The sequence below is a fragment of the Podarcis liolepis genome (genome assembly GCF_965112155.1).
Source record: "Podarcis liolepis genome assembly, contig: HAP1_SCAFFOLD_22, whole genome shotgun sequence".
Classification (NCBI taxonomy): Eukaryota; Metazoa; Chordata; class Lepidosauria; order Squamata; family Lacertidae; genus Podarcis; species Podarcis liolepis.
Genome location: NW_028148947.1, coordinates 6,126,076 through 6,143,048, shown reverse-complemented (window position 1 = coordinate 6,143,048; position 16,973 = coordinate 6,126,076). Strand labels below are relative to the sequence as shown.

The following is a 16,973-nucleotide window of genomic DNA, read 5'->3' as shown; positions in this document are numbered from 1 at the left end:
CACTTATGCTTACGTTGTTGCTGTTGCTAGGGGCTTTCTTTGTTTTGTTTTGGAGTTTTTATTTGCAAGGTAATGCCAGGGCTTTCTGGCTCTTGCCCACCCCCTTTTCTTTTTACAAAACATTTCTAGCTGATTGGAGATGCTAGAAAGCGTGGCACTTGTGACATTCATGTGGCAGCACATAGAATCATAGAATCATAGAATCATAGAATCATAGAGTTGGAAGAGACCACAAGGGCCATCGAGTCCAACCCCCTGCCAAGCAGGAAACACCATCAGAGCACTCCTGACATATGGTTGTCAAGCCTCTGCTTAAAGACCTCCAAAGTAGGAGACTCCACCACACTCCTTGGCAGCAAATTCCACTGTCAAACAGCTCTTACTGTCAGGAAGTTCTTCCTAATGTTTAGGTGGAATCTTCTTTCTTGTAGTTTGGATCCATTGCTCCGTGTCCACTTCTCGGGAGCAGCAGAAAACAACCTTTCTCCCTCCTCTATGTGACATCCTTTTATATATTTGAACATGGCTATCATATCACCCCTTAACCTCCTCTTCTCCAGGCTAAACATGCCCAGCTCCCTTAGCCGTTCCTCATGATGCCATAACACCAGCCCCTGGGCAGTGGTGTGAAGAAAAAGATGTGTGTTTCCAGCAGGTGCATTTTAAAAGCGTGTGGTTTTTTTCCCAGATTTCACCTAAAAATCCACACAATCACTTGGTGTAACAGCCCTGCTGGTCTACTTGCGTGCAAGGGACACAGAGACTGGGTGCATACCGTTCTGTCCAGCCCTACTTGTGTCCAAAACAGCTGCACCATTCTGTATGTATGTGCATGTGATCCATTCTCTTAATTCCCGCCCCACCCAAAAAGAATCTGGTCTTTGTGCCTTTGCAGGACTATATCCATAGCAGCCACGGCAAAGAAATGGACCTGCTCCGCACCACCGTCAAGGTGCCCGGCAAACGCCCACCCAGAGCCATCTCTGCCTGTGGCACTTCCTCGAGCATCAACGGTTTGGTCAAAGACGTGAGCAGTGTGGGAGTCGGGGACACCAGCAGTAAGTGGCTTGTTCCCACATCATGGGCTTAGCAGATTTAGGATGGGAGAGCACTGCAGCGGCTGTATCTCCTGACATTAAGAAAAAACCCCAAACCCTTTCAAGTTGCTGGGGTAGGAGCGGGAGAGGATTTTTAACTTCAACAGGAGACCCCGAGTGCTTTGCTCCTTCCCTGCCCCAGCACCTTTAGGGATCACACTACAACACACTGAGTCTCACGTGTGGCCTGGACATCCTAGCTAGGCAGGTTGATGCCTCAGTGTGAGACTCAAATGGGGTTTCTTGGGCAGCAACAGCACAAAAATCAGAGCTCTGACACTTGCAAGTTTGCCAGGGAAGGAATACTTGCATGGTGTTTGGCTGTGTGTATAATTACTGCTTGTTAGTTCACACTCCCGATACGTTGTGTTTTCTTTATTTGCAATTCTCTGAGATTCCAGCCACTCGCAAAGCCAAGCATCCCCCCTCCCTTTGCACTATGATGTTGATGCACTCACACTTTTGTTTAACCTTAATTAGTAACAGCCAAGGAAGGGTGTAACAGAAGGAAATGATGAAAAACAACAAAATAGTGTTTTTAACGAACAGCTGGCTCAGCTATGACACGCCTCGTATGGGGGGGGGGAGAGAAACCCACATGTCATGCATGATGGTTGAACATGTGTCTCTTTCTCTGTACATGTGCATGCTGTCATGACAGGCCAATTTGCACATGCCATGTGCTGGGAAACAGGTGTGTGAGAGATTGTCAGACAATCTCTGTGTGAGTATTTAATGCTTTGCATGTGAGAAAGTTTGAAGTGGCTGTGCCTCCTGAAATATTTTTATTCTACTGATCCAGACATAGGAATCAAGAAAATAAGTCAACCTCTTTAAAAGTGAATCAGCTGGGAGCAGGAAATAAAAACCACATTCTGCTCACAGTGTTAATGTATTAAGGCCAAATAATTAAAGACATCAGTGATCTAAAATAGGGTTTCTACAAGCTTCATTCAGGTGGTCTTTGGCATTAAATATTCATACTGCTTTTCGATTTTTATTGCTTCTCATATTGTATTATAATTTGTATTCCATTGAATGCAAATTGTAATCCAATAAAATACAACGTGATCAGCAAAAATACAATTAAAAGTCATGCAACATCTGACAACATTGCTACAACAAGCAGAAAAGGCATTAAATGTTCCGCCAAGAAAATCAGCAATTTTCAAGTAGCCCATGAGAACTGTTTGGGAACCACTGAAGTCCCAGATGACTCCCTAAGAAACACACACACCGCATAAAACAGATCAAGAGTATCAAATCATGAACATGAGCTGGGGGACATCACCCAAAAAGTGGTGCGTGGGCGTTCAAAAGTCTGCAAATGTGCATAATATTTCCCAGTCTTCCAATTAATTCCAAAATGGGAGGCGAGTTCCTGGGTATGTTTTGGATTACCCTTATGGTCATAGGAAACAACATCAAAAGGGGGAATAGCTTCCATTTGGGATTGAATTATGTCCGATGAAAATAGAAATATCGTCCCACGGCGATGGCACCTTAGAAAGGAAATGTCAAGGTGAGCAGTTCTGTACATTCCAACCACTCCCTAAACAGCATGCAATTTGTCCCCTGATGGGGAGCGTTCGCCCTTCCTCCTTCTCCTCCTCATTGTACATCAGAACCATTCACCTCTTTCCAGCAGAGGATGTAAAAATCCATACAGTGGGGCCTCTTGTGACCCACCTGCATATCACCCCCCCCATGACTGTCTGCTAGGATCTTGACACCCCCTCCCCGCACTTTCTGCAGTCTTGGGCAGGCAGCAAACCCAGGAGATCTATTGCCGACATGCGACTAACTTCCTGGAACTATTCCACAGCCAGTTCTCCTAACCAGCCTTGCAGCGTGTGTCTACGTTAGGCATTTGTACCCGGAAGATAAAAAGAGCCAGCTTCAGTAAAGCTTCCCTGCTTTTGTCACCATTTTACCACAGGTGACCAGGCTAGTGGTTATTTACAAGGTTGGTCTATTGAGCTCCTCTTAATACATCCCCATTTGTGGTTGGTGGGACACAAGTTATGTACATCTGCTGCAAGGAGTTCCAGCTCCAAAACACAGCATTCCCTTCCTGCACGATTGCAGTAAATGAACTCCACGATATCTTCGGGTTTCCTGGAGGTGCTGCACACCTTCTCCTCCTCCGTGAAAATGCTCAAATCGAAGAATTGATTCCCATCTAATCAAATCAAAGCTCTAATAAAAAAAAAATTATGATGAATTTTGGCTTTGGGCAATTAGCTTAACTTATTAAATGGAGTCATATTTCTTTGTGCCGAGGTGTCTAATGGTGCCAGGTTGAATTGGAGCATTTGCTAAGTATAATCGTTTCAGTTTAATTCACAAACCTGGGGAACTGAATTTTCCCTTTAGCCTTAGTGTGGGGAAAACAGCTGTAAGATGAAGCAGCAGCGCCCCCTGTAGGAAGCCTTGCAACTGCAATAAATTTCCCTTGTATGTACAGCACAGGTGACAGCAGCCACGAAATTAAAAGACGCCTGCTTCTTGGGAGAAAAGCAATGACAAACCTAGATAGCATCTTAAAAAGTAGAGACATCACCTTGCCAACAAAGGTCCATATAGTAAAAGCTATGGTTTTCCCAGTAGTGATGTATGGAAATGAAAGCTGGACCATAAAGAAGGCTGATCGCCAAAGAATTGATGCTTTTGAATTATGGTGCTGGAGGAGACTCTTGAGAGTCCCATGGACTGCAAGAAGATCAAACCTATCCATTCTGAAGGAAATCAGCCCTGAGTGCTCACTGGAAGGACAGATCCTGAAGCTGAAGCTCCAATACTTTGGCCACCTCATGAGAAGAGAAGACTCCCTGGAAAAGACCCTGATGTTGGGAAAGATGGAGGGCACAAGGAGAAGGGGACGACAGAGGACGAGATGGTTGGATAGTGTTCTTGAAGCTACCAGCATGAGTTTGACCAAACTGCGGGAGGCAGTGGAAGACAGAAGTGCCTGGCGTGCTCTGGTCCATGGGGTCACGAAGAGTCGGACACGACTAAACGACGAAACAACAACAACAAATGTACAGCACAAGTGGAAGTGGGGATAAAGCCTAAGGCCCTTTTATATTTGCTGCCTCATTCATAGGTGGCGAAATTGTAGCACTAGGGGTGGGATTGGCAATGAGGGGGAAAATCGGGGGCCTAACGGGTGGCCCGTTTCATCTCTTGAGCTGAAGATACGCTCAGGAGAGATTTAGGCTTAGCTTTGGACACACTGCTGTGATTTCTCACTGGTTCAGACTGATGAAATGGCCGTGTAAATAACCAGACCTGGTTATTCAAGCTTTATTTGAGAAACGGGGCACATTTAGAAATCTCAGAAACTGTTGTGAGTGTTACAAAATACCCATTTCACAAAAGAATGCTCACTGGCAATGCTCAGAATCCATACCCAAAACACCTACACCTCCAACAAAACAAAAAGAATGCAGGCCAAGAATTTTTAAAAATCAGGTACCCCCCCCCCTCCTCAAAAGCCATAGTTATTTAGATGAACTCAAATGGGAAGAGCAAGGGCCCTTGGCCAGCACCAAGTGATGTCTTCGGGCCCCATGGGTACTATGTTGAGGAACTCACATCTAGGAAACTAGGATAGTCACACCTTGAGAGGCCACAGTTTTGTTGTTGTTTAGTCGTTTAGTCGTATCTGACTCTTTGTGACCCCCTGGACCAGAGCACGCCAGGCCCTTCTGTCTTCCACTGCCTCCCGCAGTTTGGTCAAACTCATGCTGGTAGCTTCGAGAACACTGTCCAACCATCTCGTCCTCTGTCGTCCCCTTCTCCTTGTGCCCTCCATCTTTCCCAACATCAGGGTCTTTTCCAGGGAGTCTTCTCTTCTCATGAGGTGGCCAAAGTATTGGCGCCTCAGCTTCATGATCTGTCCTTCCAGTGAACACTCAGGGCTGATTTCCTTCAGAATGGAGAGGTTGGATCTTCTTGCAGTCCAGGGGACTCTCAAGAGTCTCCTCCAGCACCATAATTCAAAAGCATCAATTCTTTGGCGATCAGCCTTCTTGATGGTCCAGCTCTCACTTCCATACATCACTACTGGGAAAACCATAGTTTTTACTATACGGGCCTTTGTTGGCAGGCCACAGTTTACTCTTGTGCAAATGCTTTTCATGCAGAAGGTATTAGATACAGGTTTCCACCTTTTTCAGCTGAAACCTGGAGAAAACCTGAGAGATTTTAAAGTGCTGATGGAAGTCAGAGGTGGCAGTTCTGGGCCAGTTGTGCGAATGTCCTAACTGACACAGCTTCATAATTTCCTTCTCTTCCCCTCCACCCAGCTTGCCCCAGTCCAGGTCTGCTGAATCCTCCTGTCGACCCAGCGATCAAACTCTTAGGCAAACCTGAGCGCCTGCAGCGATCTGTGTCCTCTTCCAAGGCTGGTAAGTTCAGCACAGACCTGGAAGCTCCCAGGATGGAGGAGAGAGGATGCTGGGAAAGGGCTGCTTTGAGCCCAGAGGGAAGGATGAAGCAATGTGATCTGTTTCTCCTGCCTGTTTCTGCAGAGGTAGCCATGGCTGCAGAAGGGCTCTCCAGCCCTGGCAGCGGTGGGAAAGACCCACCTCCATCCCCTATGGTTGACAGAAAGAAGCACAGGAGGAAGAAGCTGTCAACTCCTTCAAAAACAGAGGGGTCTGCAGGGCAGGCAGAAGGTAAGAGGCAGCTGCCTTGGTTTTGTCTGCAAGGGAGACTGGCTCGTGGACTCCTGGCCCCTGAGAACCTCACTCTTTGCCCCTCCAGACTGCGGGGACAGACTTAGGAATGATGCACTGAGCTGATATTTAAAAATTGTGCCTGTAGTGACATCACACTGACCCTACATTTCAGGGGTTAACATTTTTGAGATCTTAGAAGGACCACCCCGTTGTTTTCTAGGGTAGGAAAAGTTGTGGCCCCAGCTGGTTTGCTCCTGGTAATGCAAATTTCCATAAGTACAGGAGAAGGAGCTTGCTCACCTCACCATTCAAAATAAGTAGCCACACTCCTGGGAAGACATGCATATATTTGCCAGAGTGACAGTCTTTGCACAAGAGGGAAGACTCCCTTCCACAGTGGAGATAACATCTATTGCGAACCCCCAAGCACTCTGCCCAAATTCCCACTTCACATCTTCCTTCTCCCTCAGAAAAATGTAGGGAATGATCCCGTGAACTGGGATTGGGTATTTACCGATATTGACAGGGGAGTGAGGCCATCTGCCTGTCAGTCACCTTACATCACTGTGAAGACAAGCTGCTTTTCAAAGGAAAAATGGCTCCTGTGATGATCTCTGATCTTATGAAGTTGGATGTGGAGCAGATTGTTGTCTGTGGAGCGGAAATGGTCTCTGCTGGGACCAATGTGGTCTGTGAACTGGAAGCTCCCTCTGCCTGATCTAGTGGATCACACTAGATCATGGCTGGGGAACCTGTGGTTCTCAATGTTGTTAGACTCCCAACTCTCATCAGCTCCAGCCAGCATGCAAGGGCTCATCCACACGTCCACTTGTCCCCTGCTTTGTAGGCATGGGTTCAACCGGTTTTGCCTTTGCCCGACTGCTTCCCGCTAGAAAACCCATTCTTTAGTGCTCAATTGGAGCATATGTCAACCCAGAGAAATCCAACTGACGTTTGGTCCGATTTAGCTCTAAAGAATGGATTTTCCTGGGGGAAATGTGGATGATCCCTAAGAGTGTGTGATGGCCACACCCACTCTTGGCCCCATAACTTGCTGGAGAATTGGCCAAAGGGTTCAAGGAAAATATTAGCCACCCCTGATCTAGAGGAAAGGCCAGCACTGTCTTCAGCCTGCCCGGCCTCAGGAAGTACGAATTTAGACTGCGGGGAGGCCATGCTGAAACCAGTGGGTTTTTTGAAGGGTAACACCCCACAGGTTCTGAGTCCGGAAGGCACCACCCTAAGTCCAACTGGGCTTCCCGCTCCCACCCCCACCTCTTCTGTTCTGTCTACACTTAGGCAGCTGATGCGAAGCCTTTCATTTCCACTCTTGCGGTTTTGCTGTATGCCCACTTGCCCAGGAAGGGTTTGTCGCGGCTCACGCAGCTTCCTCCCTCACTCTCCCTTGCGACTCTTCACGCATCCACCGCCACTGCCACCCCCTGGGCCCGTGGGTTCTGGATAGCCTCTGCTTTTTTTGGTTCTTATTTTTCTCCTCCTCTGAACACTCTCCCCTTTCTTCTTTTCCTCCCTTCTCTTTCTCTGCCTCTCGCTTCCTGCTTCCCCTCCGGACCCTCCGCAGCCAAGCGTAAAATGTGGAAATTAAAAACCTTTGGTAGTTTAAGAAATATTTATAAAACAGGTAATGAGTGGCGGGGGCAGGCGCGAGCTCCTTTTGTGCCGTGGCGCCTGTTGCATGCGATTGTGCTTACATCGTGACGTGCAGCCTGCGTAGATGTCTGTCCCCAAAACGCTTCCCCCGGGATCAAGAAAGCTTCCGTCCTATTCTGCCTCTCCTTAACAACCCCCCAGCCCCCGGGGAGTGTTAAAATGTCCCTCCCTGCTCACATCGGGTTTGCAAAGGTGGCTGAGCTCCCGGAATTCCTTTAAGATGGCTGTTTCCAAACTGTGTTCCACAGAGCCTGCGGGCTCCTCAGGGCTTCCTCAACTGGAAGATCTGTAATGACAGATGAGCCCCATCTCATCCTGAACTGTACAGCCTTGGGGATTGCTGGGTGTGTCTGGAGTCCCCTCTTAGTGTGTACAGGTGAACAGGAAGGCCCCATGGGTGCCCTAGAATACCTTCCCCCAGAAACCTCTGCCGTGCCCAGAGGTTCCTTGGCAGGCACGTCAACAGAGGACAGAGAGCCCTGAAGGGGGAGAGTTTGGGAAGCCACCACATTGTGGCATTATGGCACCAGCCCCTTTTTAATGCCCTGGTGGTTGTCATTGTTGTGTTCTTCCACCAACCTCATTAAGGGTTTTGATGAACTAAAAAACTTGCTTGTTTGCTTGTCACCTTTTAGTTGCCCTTACTAAAGGCACTGCTGTACCGTTAACTTTTGGAGATTTTCTTGAAGACTCCGGAAGAGACTAAGGCCCATTTATTCAAGCCGCAGGTCTGGGGCTGAGGGGACCTGAGTTCAAGCCCCGCCTCTTCTGGACCCCACAGCGTGTGCCATTTTTTCACTCCCCTTGTCCCCCCTCCCATCTGTAACCTGGGAACTGGCAGTTTATAGCACGGTTGTGAGAGAGCCGGCAAAAAAACCCCAGGCAAAACACACATTGTACAGCATTCCACAACTTTAGGGCGCTATGTAAATACTTTTGCAGTAGCAAATATGTTTGCACGTTGGCAGTGGCAAATATTTGAATAAGTGTAATCATGGGACTTGTGCTCTCAGGAAGGTGTGTGCCTCAAAACTCTGCCTCTGGCTCTCCTTATGGGGTTTGGGGCTGTTAGTGAGCACAAGCCGTGGCTCTTGTCCATGTCACTCCCCCTGAAGGGCATCCTCCCCATTCTCTGGGTGTGTTGAACCTGCCCCTTAGGGGAGCGCAGGGAGGGAAAATATGTGGGTTGGAAGCCCTAGGATTCATCCAGCCTCCACTGCGGTCCAGCTGGAACCTGCTCTTTTGTATCCACAGAGGAGGAGAACTTTGAGTTCATCATCGTCTCCAGTACAGGGCAGACATGGCATTTTGAAGCCAGCACCATTGAAGAGAGGGACTCCTGGGTCCAGGCTATCGAGAGCCAGATCTTGGCTAGCTTGCAGTGCTGCGAGAGTAGCAAGAACAAGGTACTGATCCCTCCCCCAAAAAAACACGGGGACACATACAACTCTACCCTGCAATGATCTAGGCTTGCCTGTCTCAATATTGGCTACCATGTAGTTGTCATGATCACACCTTCCACTTAACGTGTTATATAAAGGTAAAGGGACCCCTGACCATTAGGTCCAGTTGTGGCCGACTCTGGGGTTGCAGTGCTCATCTCGCTTTATTGGCCGAGGGAGCCGGCATACAGCTTCTGGGTCATGTGGCCAACATCACTAAGCTGCTTCTCGCAAACCAGAGCAGTGCACGGAAATGCCGTTTACCTTCCCGCCGGAGCGGTACCTATTTATCTACTTGCACTTTGACGTGCTTTCGAACTGCTAGGTTGGCAGGAGCTGGGACCGAGCAACGGGAGCTCACCTTGTCGCGGGGATTCGAACCCCCGACCTTCTGATCAGCAAGTCCTAGGCTCTGTGGTTTTACCCACAGTGCCACCCGTGTGTTATATAGATGGGCCTTTTCTGTAATAGCTCTGCATTTTCCCAACACTCTCCCCATTTTTCTGGCACCAGGGAGGAACATCCCCACCCCACCCTGGGTATTTGGTGGTGATGAGTTTTTTTACTTTGAATAGGGAGGGTGGAAACAGCAACTTGCATAAGAACCATGCCAAAAAAATACAACAAAATCAACACAAAGAGAGAAAACAGTAGAAATCCAAACATGCAGTGCCAAAGCTTGGGGCGAGGTAGGGTTCTCGACAGACCTCCCTGTGTGGAGCATTCCATAAAGCAGGTCCCATCTCTCAGGCTCTGTGATCCCATTTGTCTCAGTGCAAATAAGGGAAGTCCATGGCCCAAGGCAATGTCTCCAGGGGCCACCCTGTTGCAGTTGGGGGTGAAGACTGGCATGCAAAGCGAGAACCTTGCTCAAGGTTTGAAGAGGGACTGAACTATTGCCCTGGCGAGGGAGACCAGGCTTAAGCGCTCTGAAGAAAAGGCTTGCAGGAAGATGCACCCTCTGTTTCTATCCCTACAGGCTCGCATGGACAGCCAGAGTGAAGCAGTGGCAATCCAGGCCATCCGTAATGCCAAAGGCAATTCCTTATGTGTGGACTGTGGGGCCTTGAGTAAGTATTTCTCTTTTGTATGCAGTCGGATCTAAAGGGATTCCAGATGTGTGTGTGTGTTGGCAGTGATTGATCCTTGGGTATTATTAGCACTAAAGCTATTGAGATATTAGTGCTGCCATTTGGCACCACGCAGCTCTGCTTTCTGCCAGTTCCTTAGGAACAGGTAGTTCCCTTTCAGCACGTTGGTTAATCCTGTCTGGAGACAGAGAATCCAGGGAGTATTATGACAGCTTCTATGTAATCTTTATTTTATGTGCTAGATGCTGTGCAGAACAGAGAGAGGGTGTGACTCCTGCCCAAGATGAAACAATCTATGATAGGCAAAATGCCATAGTTGCAGGTAGGGGAACAGGAGTGAGCTGGGATTGAGTGCGTTTAATTCTTTAAATTTTTTTATCCCAGCCTTATTTCACAAAGCAGCGTACAAAAATCATCCTTTATCTTTACAACAGCAGTCTGAAGTAGGTTGGACTAGAGTGGGGTATAGGCCCAACGTCCCATGGGGAGCAGGGACATGAACCCAGGTCTCCCTAGTCCCTGTCCACTAGATCAGCCTTCTTCAATCTGGTTCCCTCCAGATGTTTTGTACTGTATTACAATTCCCATCAAACCTGAACATTGACCATGCTGGTTGAGACTGATGGGGGTTGTAAGTCTGTGAAGCAATTGAACTTTGCTGTCCTGGATTGTTTGTATGAATTCTGTTGCATGTCTTTCTTGTCTGTTCATTTGGGGTATTGTAGCATTAACTTGATAACTCCTGGGGCTCAGATGGGAAGGCAGTAGAAAACCATTGTTTCACTCGAAGATGGCACAGTCCCTTGTTTGTGGGCAGGAAAACCAAAAGCTCCAAGCTTTCTTCAGTGGAGCATATGATTGTCAGGGGGGGAGGTAGAGGAAACCTTTAAAAAGACAGGTGAGCAGTTCAAGGTGGATCTTGGCATGATGAGCACAAGCTTTGTGCAAGAGTAAGGCCCCATCTTCACTATGCATTTAAAGAGCATCATGCCACTTTAAACGATTATGGCTTCCCCCAAAGCATCCTAGGGACTGTAGTCTGCAAAAAGAGCAGAGAGCTAGTAGGAAATTCCTATTCCCCTTTCAGAGCTAAAATTCCCAGAGTGGTTTAACAACCTCACTTCCTAGAGAACTCTGGGAATTGTAGCTCTGTGAGCTCTTTGCAGGGGGCGAGAGGAGACTTCCCTGATTTCTGATTGGCTGGCTTGTCTCACCCCCAGACCCAACCTGGGCCAGCCTGAACTTGGGGGCGTTGATCTGCATTGAGTGCTCTGGCATCCACCGGAACCTTGGCACCCACCTCTCCCGGGTCCGCTCCCTCGACTTGGACGACTGGCCGCTGGAGCTCACGCTGGTCCTCACCTCCATCGGCAATGAAACGGCCAACAGCGTCTGGGAGAAATGCACGCAAGGACGCCGGAAACCCACTTGCGAGTCGTCACGGTGAGTGCAGGGCAAGCTGCCACTGTAACACAGCCACAACTGGAGCCTCCAGGACCTAAGGCTACAGTCCTGTGCAGGAGCGTAATCTTGTCGAAAGTCATGGGCGTTAAATTCTGAGTCCACATGCGCAGAATTGTGCTGTTAAACTACCAGTTTAGACTGGTACCTGGGGTAGATGGGGGAACTTAAGCAATTGCCACACTTTCTGTCAAAGTGGCTTCACTTTGCCTGGCTTATTGTGCCCATGACTGATTAGAGTTTGCGGTCCAACTTAGTAGCTACTCTTAAATAATAGTAGTAGTAGTAGTAATAATAATAATAATAATATGAGTTAAAGTAAAAAAGAAAAAGAATACATAAAACATATTAAAAGTCAGAGGAAAAACAACAATATAAAAATAAAATATAATTAAGATTACAGAACTATATAACATATATGTAAATGAATGAACATACTGTTTCTCTCAAATATACATTGATTCATGGGTCACTATGGTTTCAATAAATAAGTTCCAAATATTGTTAAATTTGTGCATACATAATCTTCATCTGGAAACAATCTGTTCATGGGTTGCAAGAGTTGTCATGTCATCTATCCATTGATCAAGAGAGGCCATATTTTTGCCCTTCCAATGTATCAATATCAATCTTTTTGCAGATGTAAGGGCACAGAGAATCCATTTACATTCACCGATTACAAAACCCATAGGTGTACATTGCTATGGGTTTTGCTCTTTCTGTTTAGTGCTAGGCTTAGACTCAGAATGATTATATTGCAGAGTTGGGTCCCTGAGAATCATCTCGTCTATTCTTCAGTTGGCGGGATGATCTTCTCTACTTAAGAAGGACCATGCTGGGTGGACCATGCCAACTGTTCCATCCAGTCCTGTTTCTCACTGGGGGAAAGAAACCTCAACCAGGGTCATAAGCACAATTTCCCTTCCCTTCTGTTCCCCTTGTATTCCGCAGCATACAGACTCCGAAACTGGAATTTGCCTATAGCCATCATAACCCCTCTTTCTCTCTCTGTCTTCCCAGGGAAGAGCGGGAGTCATGGATTCGAGCCAAATACGAGCAGCGGCTGTTCTTGGCACCGCTGCCCCCCTCTGAACTTTCCCTCGGGTGCCAGCTCTTCCAGGCCGTGCTGGACCAGGACCTGGGTGCTGTGTTGCTGTTGCTGGCCCACAGCTCCAAGGATCAGATCAACGCCCCCACGGGCGACAAAGACCGGCGCTCGGCGCTGCACGTGGCATGTGACCTGGCGCACGTGGTTATTACTCAGCTTCTGGTCTGGGTAAGTTCTTGGCAGTGGACGGTGAAAGATGTTGGGGATCCAAGGGAAGCAGATGTCCCCTTCCAGCTCTCTTCGTGTGCCCTGGGTCAAAAAGGATTAAGGCCCTATCTGCACTCTACAGTTAAAGCAGTACCATACCACTTTCAACAGTCATGGCTTGCCCCAAAGAATCCTGAGTAGTGTGGTCTGTTAAGGCCGCTGAGAGTTGCTAGGAGACCTTTATTTCTCTTCCCAAAGTTCCCAGGATGCAGGGGTTGATGGATTCATGAACCAATCTGGAAATAGTAGCTCTGGGAGGGCAATAGGGGTCTCCTAACATCCCTCAGCTCCCTTTAAACGCAGAGTGCAGATGAGACCCTTATATAGGGAGAAAGAAAAACGAGACAAGCGTCTACAAGGGCTGGCATAGAGCTGACTCTCACTTTGTACGGCTAGTTTAGGTCCCCCTCTCTCGTGCCACTTTTTGTAGCTTGTATACATTGGCTAGAATCTCTGAGTTATTCATCAAAAGCACCATTTCCCATGCCCTAGCTCCAAATCACATTAAGACAGTTCTGTGGTAGCATGTACAACTGCAATGTGGGCTCTTTAAGAAATGATTCAGACACTTGTATCAGCTGAGATTTTTAAAAGCTTAAAAAAAATGCAGAGCATCCATGGTCCAAATCTAAAGCCCATGGAGCTTCAACCTGCAATCAATATAAGGGAAAGCGGCCAGAGTTCATTAGCAGAGCATGTGATTTGCACGAAGGTCCCAAGTTCAATCCCTGGCATATCCAGGTTTTCAATATATATATATAAAAGATCAGGTTGCAGGTGACGTGAAATACTTCTACATGAGACCCTCTGCCAATCAGAGTGGACAGTACTGGGATGGATGGACTAGTGTAGCTTCTAATCAGTGTGTCCTCCCACCAGCAGTTTTTGGCAGTGACCATCCCAGGCCAAAGGTTTTGTGCAGCTTAGCAGATTTCCCCAAACTTGCCCCCCCATCCCACCCGCAGTTCTCACGGTTTAACTGTTCTAAGTTAAAATCAAAACAGTACTCTAGATGGTGTTAGCAAAGGTCAGCAGGATGCATAAAAATGTTGGTGGTGTATTCCATACACAGGATAACTTGGTACTAGGTTGCAGCAGGGGGTGGCTGGCTAGTGTGCTGCTGGGGCCGTATGTCAGCTTGGCAGGTTGGAAGTGTCTGCTGCATAGAGAGTGGGGGCACAGGGATAGTTATTTACTGAAAGGCTCTTTAAAATGGATGGGAAAGAAGGGTTGTTTAAAAAAAACACACCAAGATAATAGTCACAGGTGGTTTGGCAGACTCCAGAACAAACACAGCCTGATCATAACTGAACCCAAGCAGCAGGGCAGTGTCCCAGCCCTAGGAAGTTGTTCTATCCTGCTGTTACAGCTGTGGGAAAAGCAGGAGAGAGTCTGAGAAAAAGCTAAGAAGGGAAGTACGGTGGTGGTGAGAGAGGTAGCCTCTGGACTGAAAGAAGTGGTGGATGTAAAGGGAAGCTGAGGGTGCAAACGTAGGCTGTTGACTCGGTGAAACCCTAATTTCCCAATCCTCAGCATGAGCCTCCGTGTATGTTTGTGTCTTCTTGGAGTGAGCACCTTGGGGTTCCTAACACGGCTCAACCGCTCTTTCCCCCACAGTATGGGGCTGACGTGAAGGCGTGCGACGCCACTGGGCACACAGCCCTCTTCTACGCCCGCCAATCAGGGAGCCAGGAATGCACTGACATCCTCTTGCAACACGGCTGCCCGAACGAAGGCTACAGCAGCATCGCCACCCCTGGCCTGCGCCGGAAGAGCAGCAGTGCCAGCGTGGGAAGGACCGAGGCCCGAACTGCCCTGGTGTAGCACCCCAGGGGGAGCCTCTTTCCCTATCCCAGTGGTGCAGCAGGGGTCCAGCAACTGATGCCTCTTCTCCCTAGGGAGACCCCACACCCCTCTGGCATCCGGACTACGTGCCAAGGAGCTTGGATCATGAGTTCCCGTCTCGCACAGGATGAGGAGGTGGTGGCCACCCAGAGCTCTGCTCCAATGGCTCTGCTTGGCGCAGGCTGCCGCCGCCGTCACCCGAACCACCTCGGCGGCTGGTGACTCTCCTCCCGACTGCCAGGCCTTGAGCTGCTCTGCTGGTCTCCAGGGCAACAGCCATCTCTAAGGCAGGCCGCCAACACCTGCGGGGAAGAGAGAGAGCAATGCGCCCCAGCGCTTGGAGTGAAGGATCAGGGCCCAGGATGGCTTTCTCTTCCCAGTTACTGGGGACTTTTAGAAATGGGGAGGGCGGGGGTGGGCAAGTGGTGAGTGGGGGTTTTCCTTTTCTTTCTTTCTGTGTTTGTAACAAGCTTTGAAGGTGGAATGTAAATCAGTGTTATTGGAGTGGTCAGTGACCCAGCCTCACCTAACCAACTCTATGAGGGCCCAGAAAAACTTGGCTGTCAGGGAAAAGGTTAAAAAGTGGTCCAGCGAGTCTTATCTTTTGTAAGGCAGTGCGCAGGGGCCTAAGGTTTGGGAGGGGGCCTTCATGCCGTTTGCAGAGGGAGAAACCCTTTGGCCTTTCCAAATGGCCCTGCCAGGCCTCTCCAAATAGGCCACCCCCCCTTTCAGTCTTGGCACCTTGATTCCTTTCCCCTCTGGGGAGGGGGTGAGAAGGCACTGCTTCAAGCCTTCACCTTTTCTGCCTTTCAACAAGGTTTCTTTTTGGTCCTAAACCGCCATGCGCACTCCCCCTCCCACCATGCACCTGCCACTGATCTGCCCCCTGCTCTCTCCTCATCCCTTCAAATCACTTTCTGGTTCCTTGGGAGAGGCTCCCGCCATCAGCCGCCAGAACACTGCCTGCCAGCTCAGGCGTGGCTGTTTGCTCTGAGTGCAGCCGGGAGAGTGTGACAAAGGACACCGATAGGAAAGCCCCAGGCCTTGGCTTTTAAAACAAGAGTGCTTTTTAGAAAGGGTTGAAAACTAAAGAAAAAAGGCCCTTCTCTCCCTCCCCATCACCCAGACACCACCTCCACGTCCTTCTCTGGCTAGACTACTGCTGTTTTAATTTATTGCTTCGTAAAACTCTTCCCTCTCTCTGGCTGGGCAGCATGTCTGGGGACAGGGTTCGTCGTCCTCCTGTCCCATCACTGCAGCAGAGGCACCTGTGTGGTTTGCGATGAGTGGTGTGGCCTCAGGCTTTATTTCAAATCCGTGATGAGGGTCATGGCAGTGAATTCCAGGAGGAAGGTGAATGGCGATGACTCCCCACAGTGCTGGCTGTGGCTCAGTTCATTTCTGGGCTGCTTTGTTCAGGGCTGGAGCTAACGAGTGGGCCAGATGCACAAGCCCACCCCGGCCACATCACAGAGGCGCCAGGCCTTTCTTTGCCCTTCTGAATTGGACCACACTCATGAATGTATTGGCGATTGTGTTGCACGAGGCTTACAGGCCCTGGGTGGAGGTGGAAGGGCCTGCTGGCAAGGACTATCCTGCTGCCACTGCCTCCTCCCTTGCAGAGTGAAGAAAGCTGGGCCTGGCACAACCAGATGTTGAGAGGGGCTACCTTGCACCTCGGGCCCCTGCGCTCCTCCGCCCCCTGCCTTGGAGGACTAGAGCCTGTGGTCATGAGGGGGACAGGTGGGGTATGGGGGGGGGCTCCTGAAGACTGAATGTAATTTATGCTGTTGGGCATGGCAGTTCAGCACAAGGTTCTAGGAGAGCCTCTGGTGCAAGCCCTCACAGTGGGATGGGATTATAATACCTCCTGGGGGGAAATATGAGGTTTGGGGGTGGGGGGAGGGGGACGCAGAAGTGCCAGAGCTGATAGTATTGGCCCTGTGCCGCTGTTGTAATCTCTTGGATTGTAACTTGTAAGTACGTGACAATGTAAGAAGATGTAATAACAAAGACTGGTTATTCCTTCTTGTGAGTGTGGTCTGGAGTTGGATTTGCTGCTGGGCGGGGAACAGTTCTTACTCCGTTTCCTTCCTTCCTAGCAGAGATTAAAGCAGGAAAGGACGCCTTTTAAGGCCACCTTGAATTGCAGGGGTGAGGGAGTAGGAAAGTGTTTGTGGCCACAAGAGAGATTATCAAGGCTGGGTGTCCAGAGGTTGGTGGAGGACTGGCTGCACAGACACTTCAATGCTGCTCTCATCTTGAGAGGTCTCAGAAGCAGCAAGCAAGTTCACCCTGCCTGGCGAAGCAAGAACAGAACAACACTCCTCTGCACATCACAGCAGGCAGAATGTTTCCCAAACCAC

The 16,973-nt window shown here is 49.0% G+C and overlaps 1 protein-coding gene across 2 annotated transcripts in view; it reads left to right on the top strand.

The window, feature by feature from the left end:
• The window catches only part of LOC310698967 (arf-GAP with GTPase, ANK repeat and PH domain-containing protein 1-like), a 77,741-nt gene extending 61,102 nt beyond the window's left edge, over positions 1 to 16,639 (top strand). The window contains exons 11-19 of one of the 2 annotated variants that reach the window (XM_083520542.1): positions 896 to 1,058; positions 5,408 to 5,509; positions 5,633 to 5,779; positions 7,365 to 7,424; positions 8,708 to 8,859; positions 9,875 to 9,965; positions 11,207 to 11,429; positions 12,468 to 12,723; positions 14,380 to 15,122. In XM_083520542.1, the coding sequence (XP_083376668.1) occupies positions 896 to 1,058; positions 5,408 to 5,509; positions 5,633 to 5,779; positions 7,365 to 7,424; positions 8,708 to 8,859; positions 9,875 to 9,965; positions 11,207 to 11,429; positions 12,468 to 12,723; positions 14,380 to 14,586 (1,401 nt within the window). In that variant the 3' untranslated portion in view covers positions 14,587 to 15,122. Of the gene's footprint in view, positions 1 to 895; positions 1,059 to 5,407; positions 5,510 to 5,632; positions 5,780 to 7,364; positions 7,425 to 8,707; positions 8,860 to 9,874; positions 9,966 to 11,206; positions 11,430 to 12,467; positions 12,724 to 14,379 lie in introns of both variants that reach the window. The other variant, XM_083520543.1, reaches the window with a different exon arrangement.
• Positions 16,640 to 16,973: the final 334 nt, after the last annotated feature.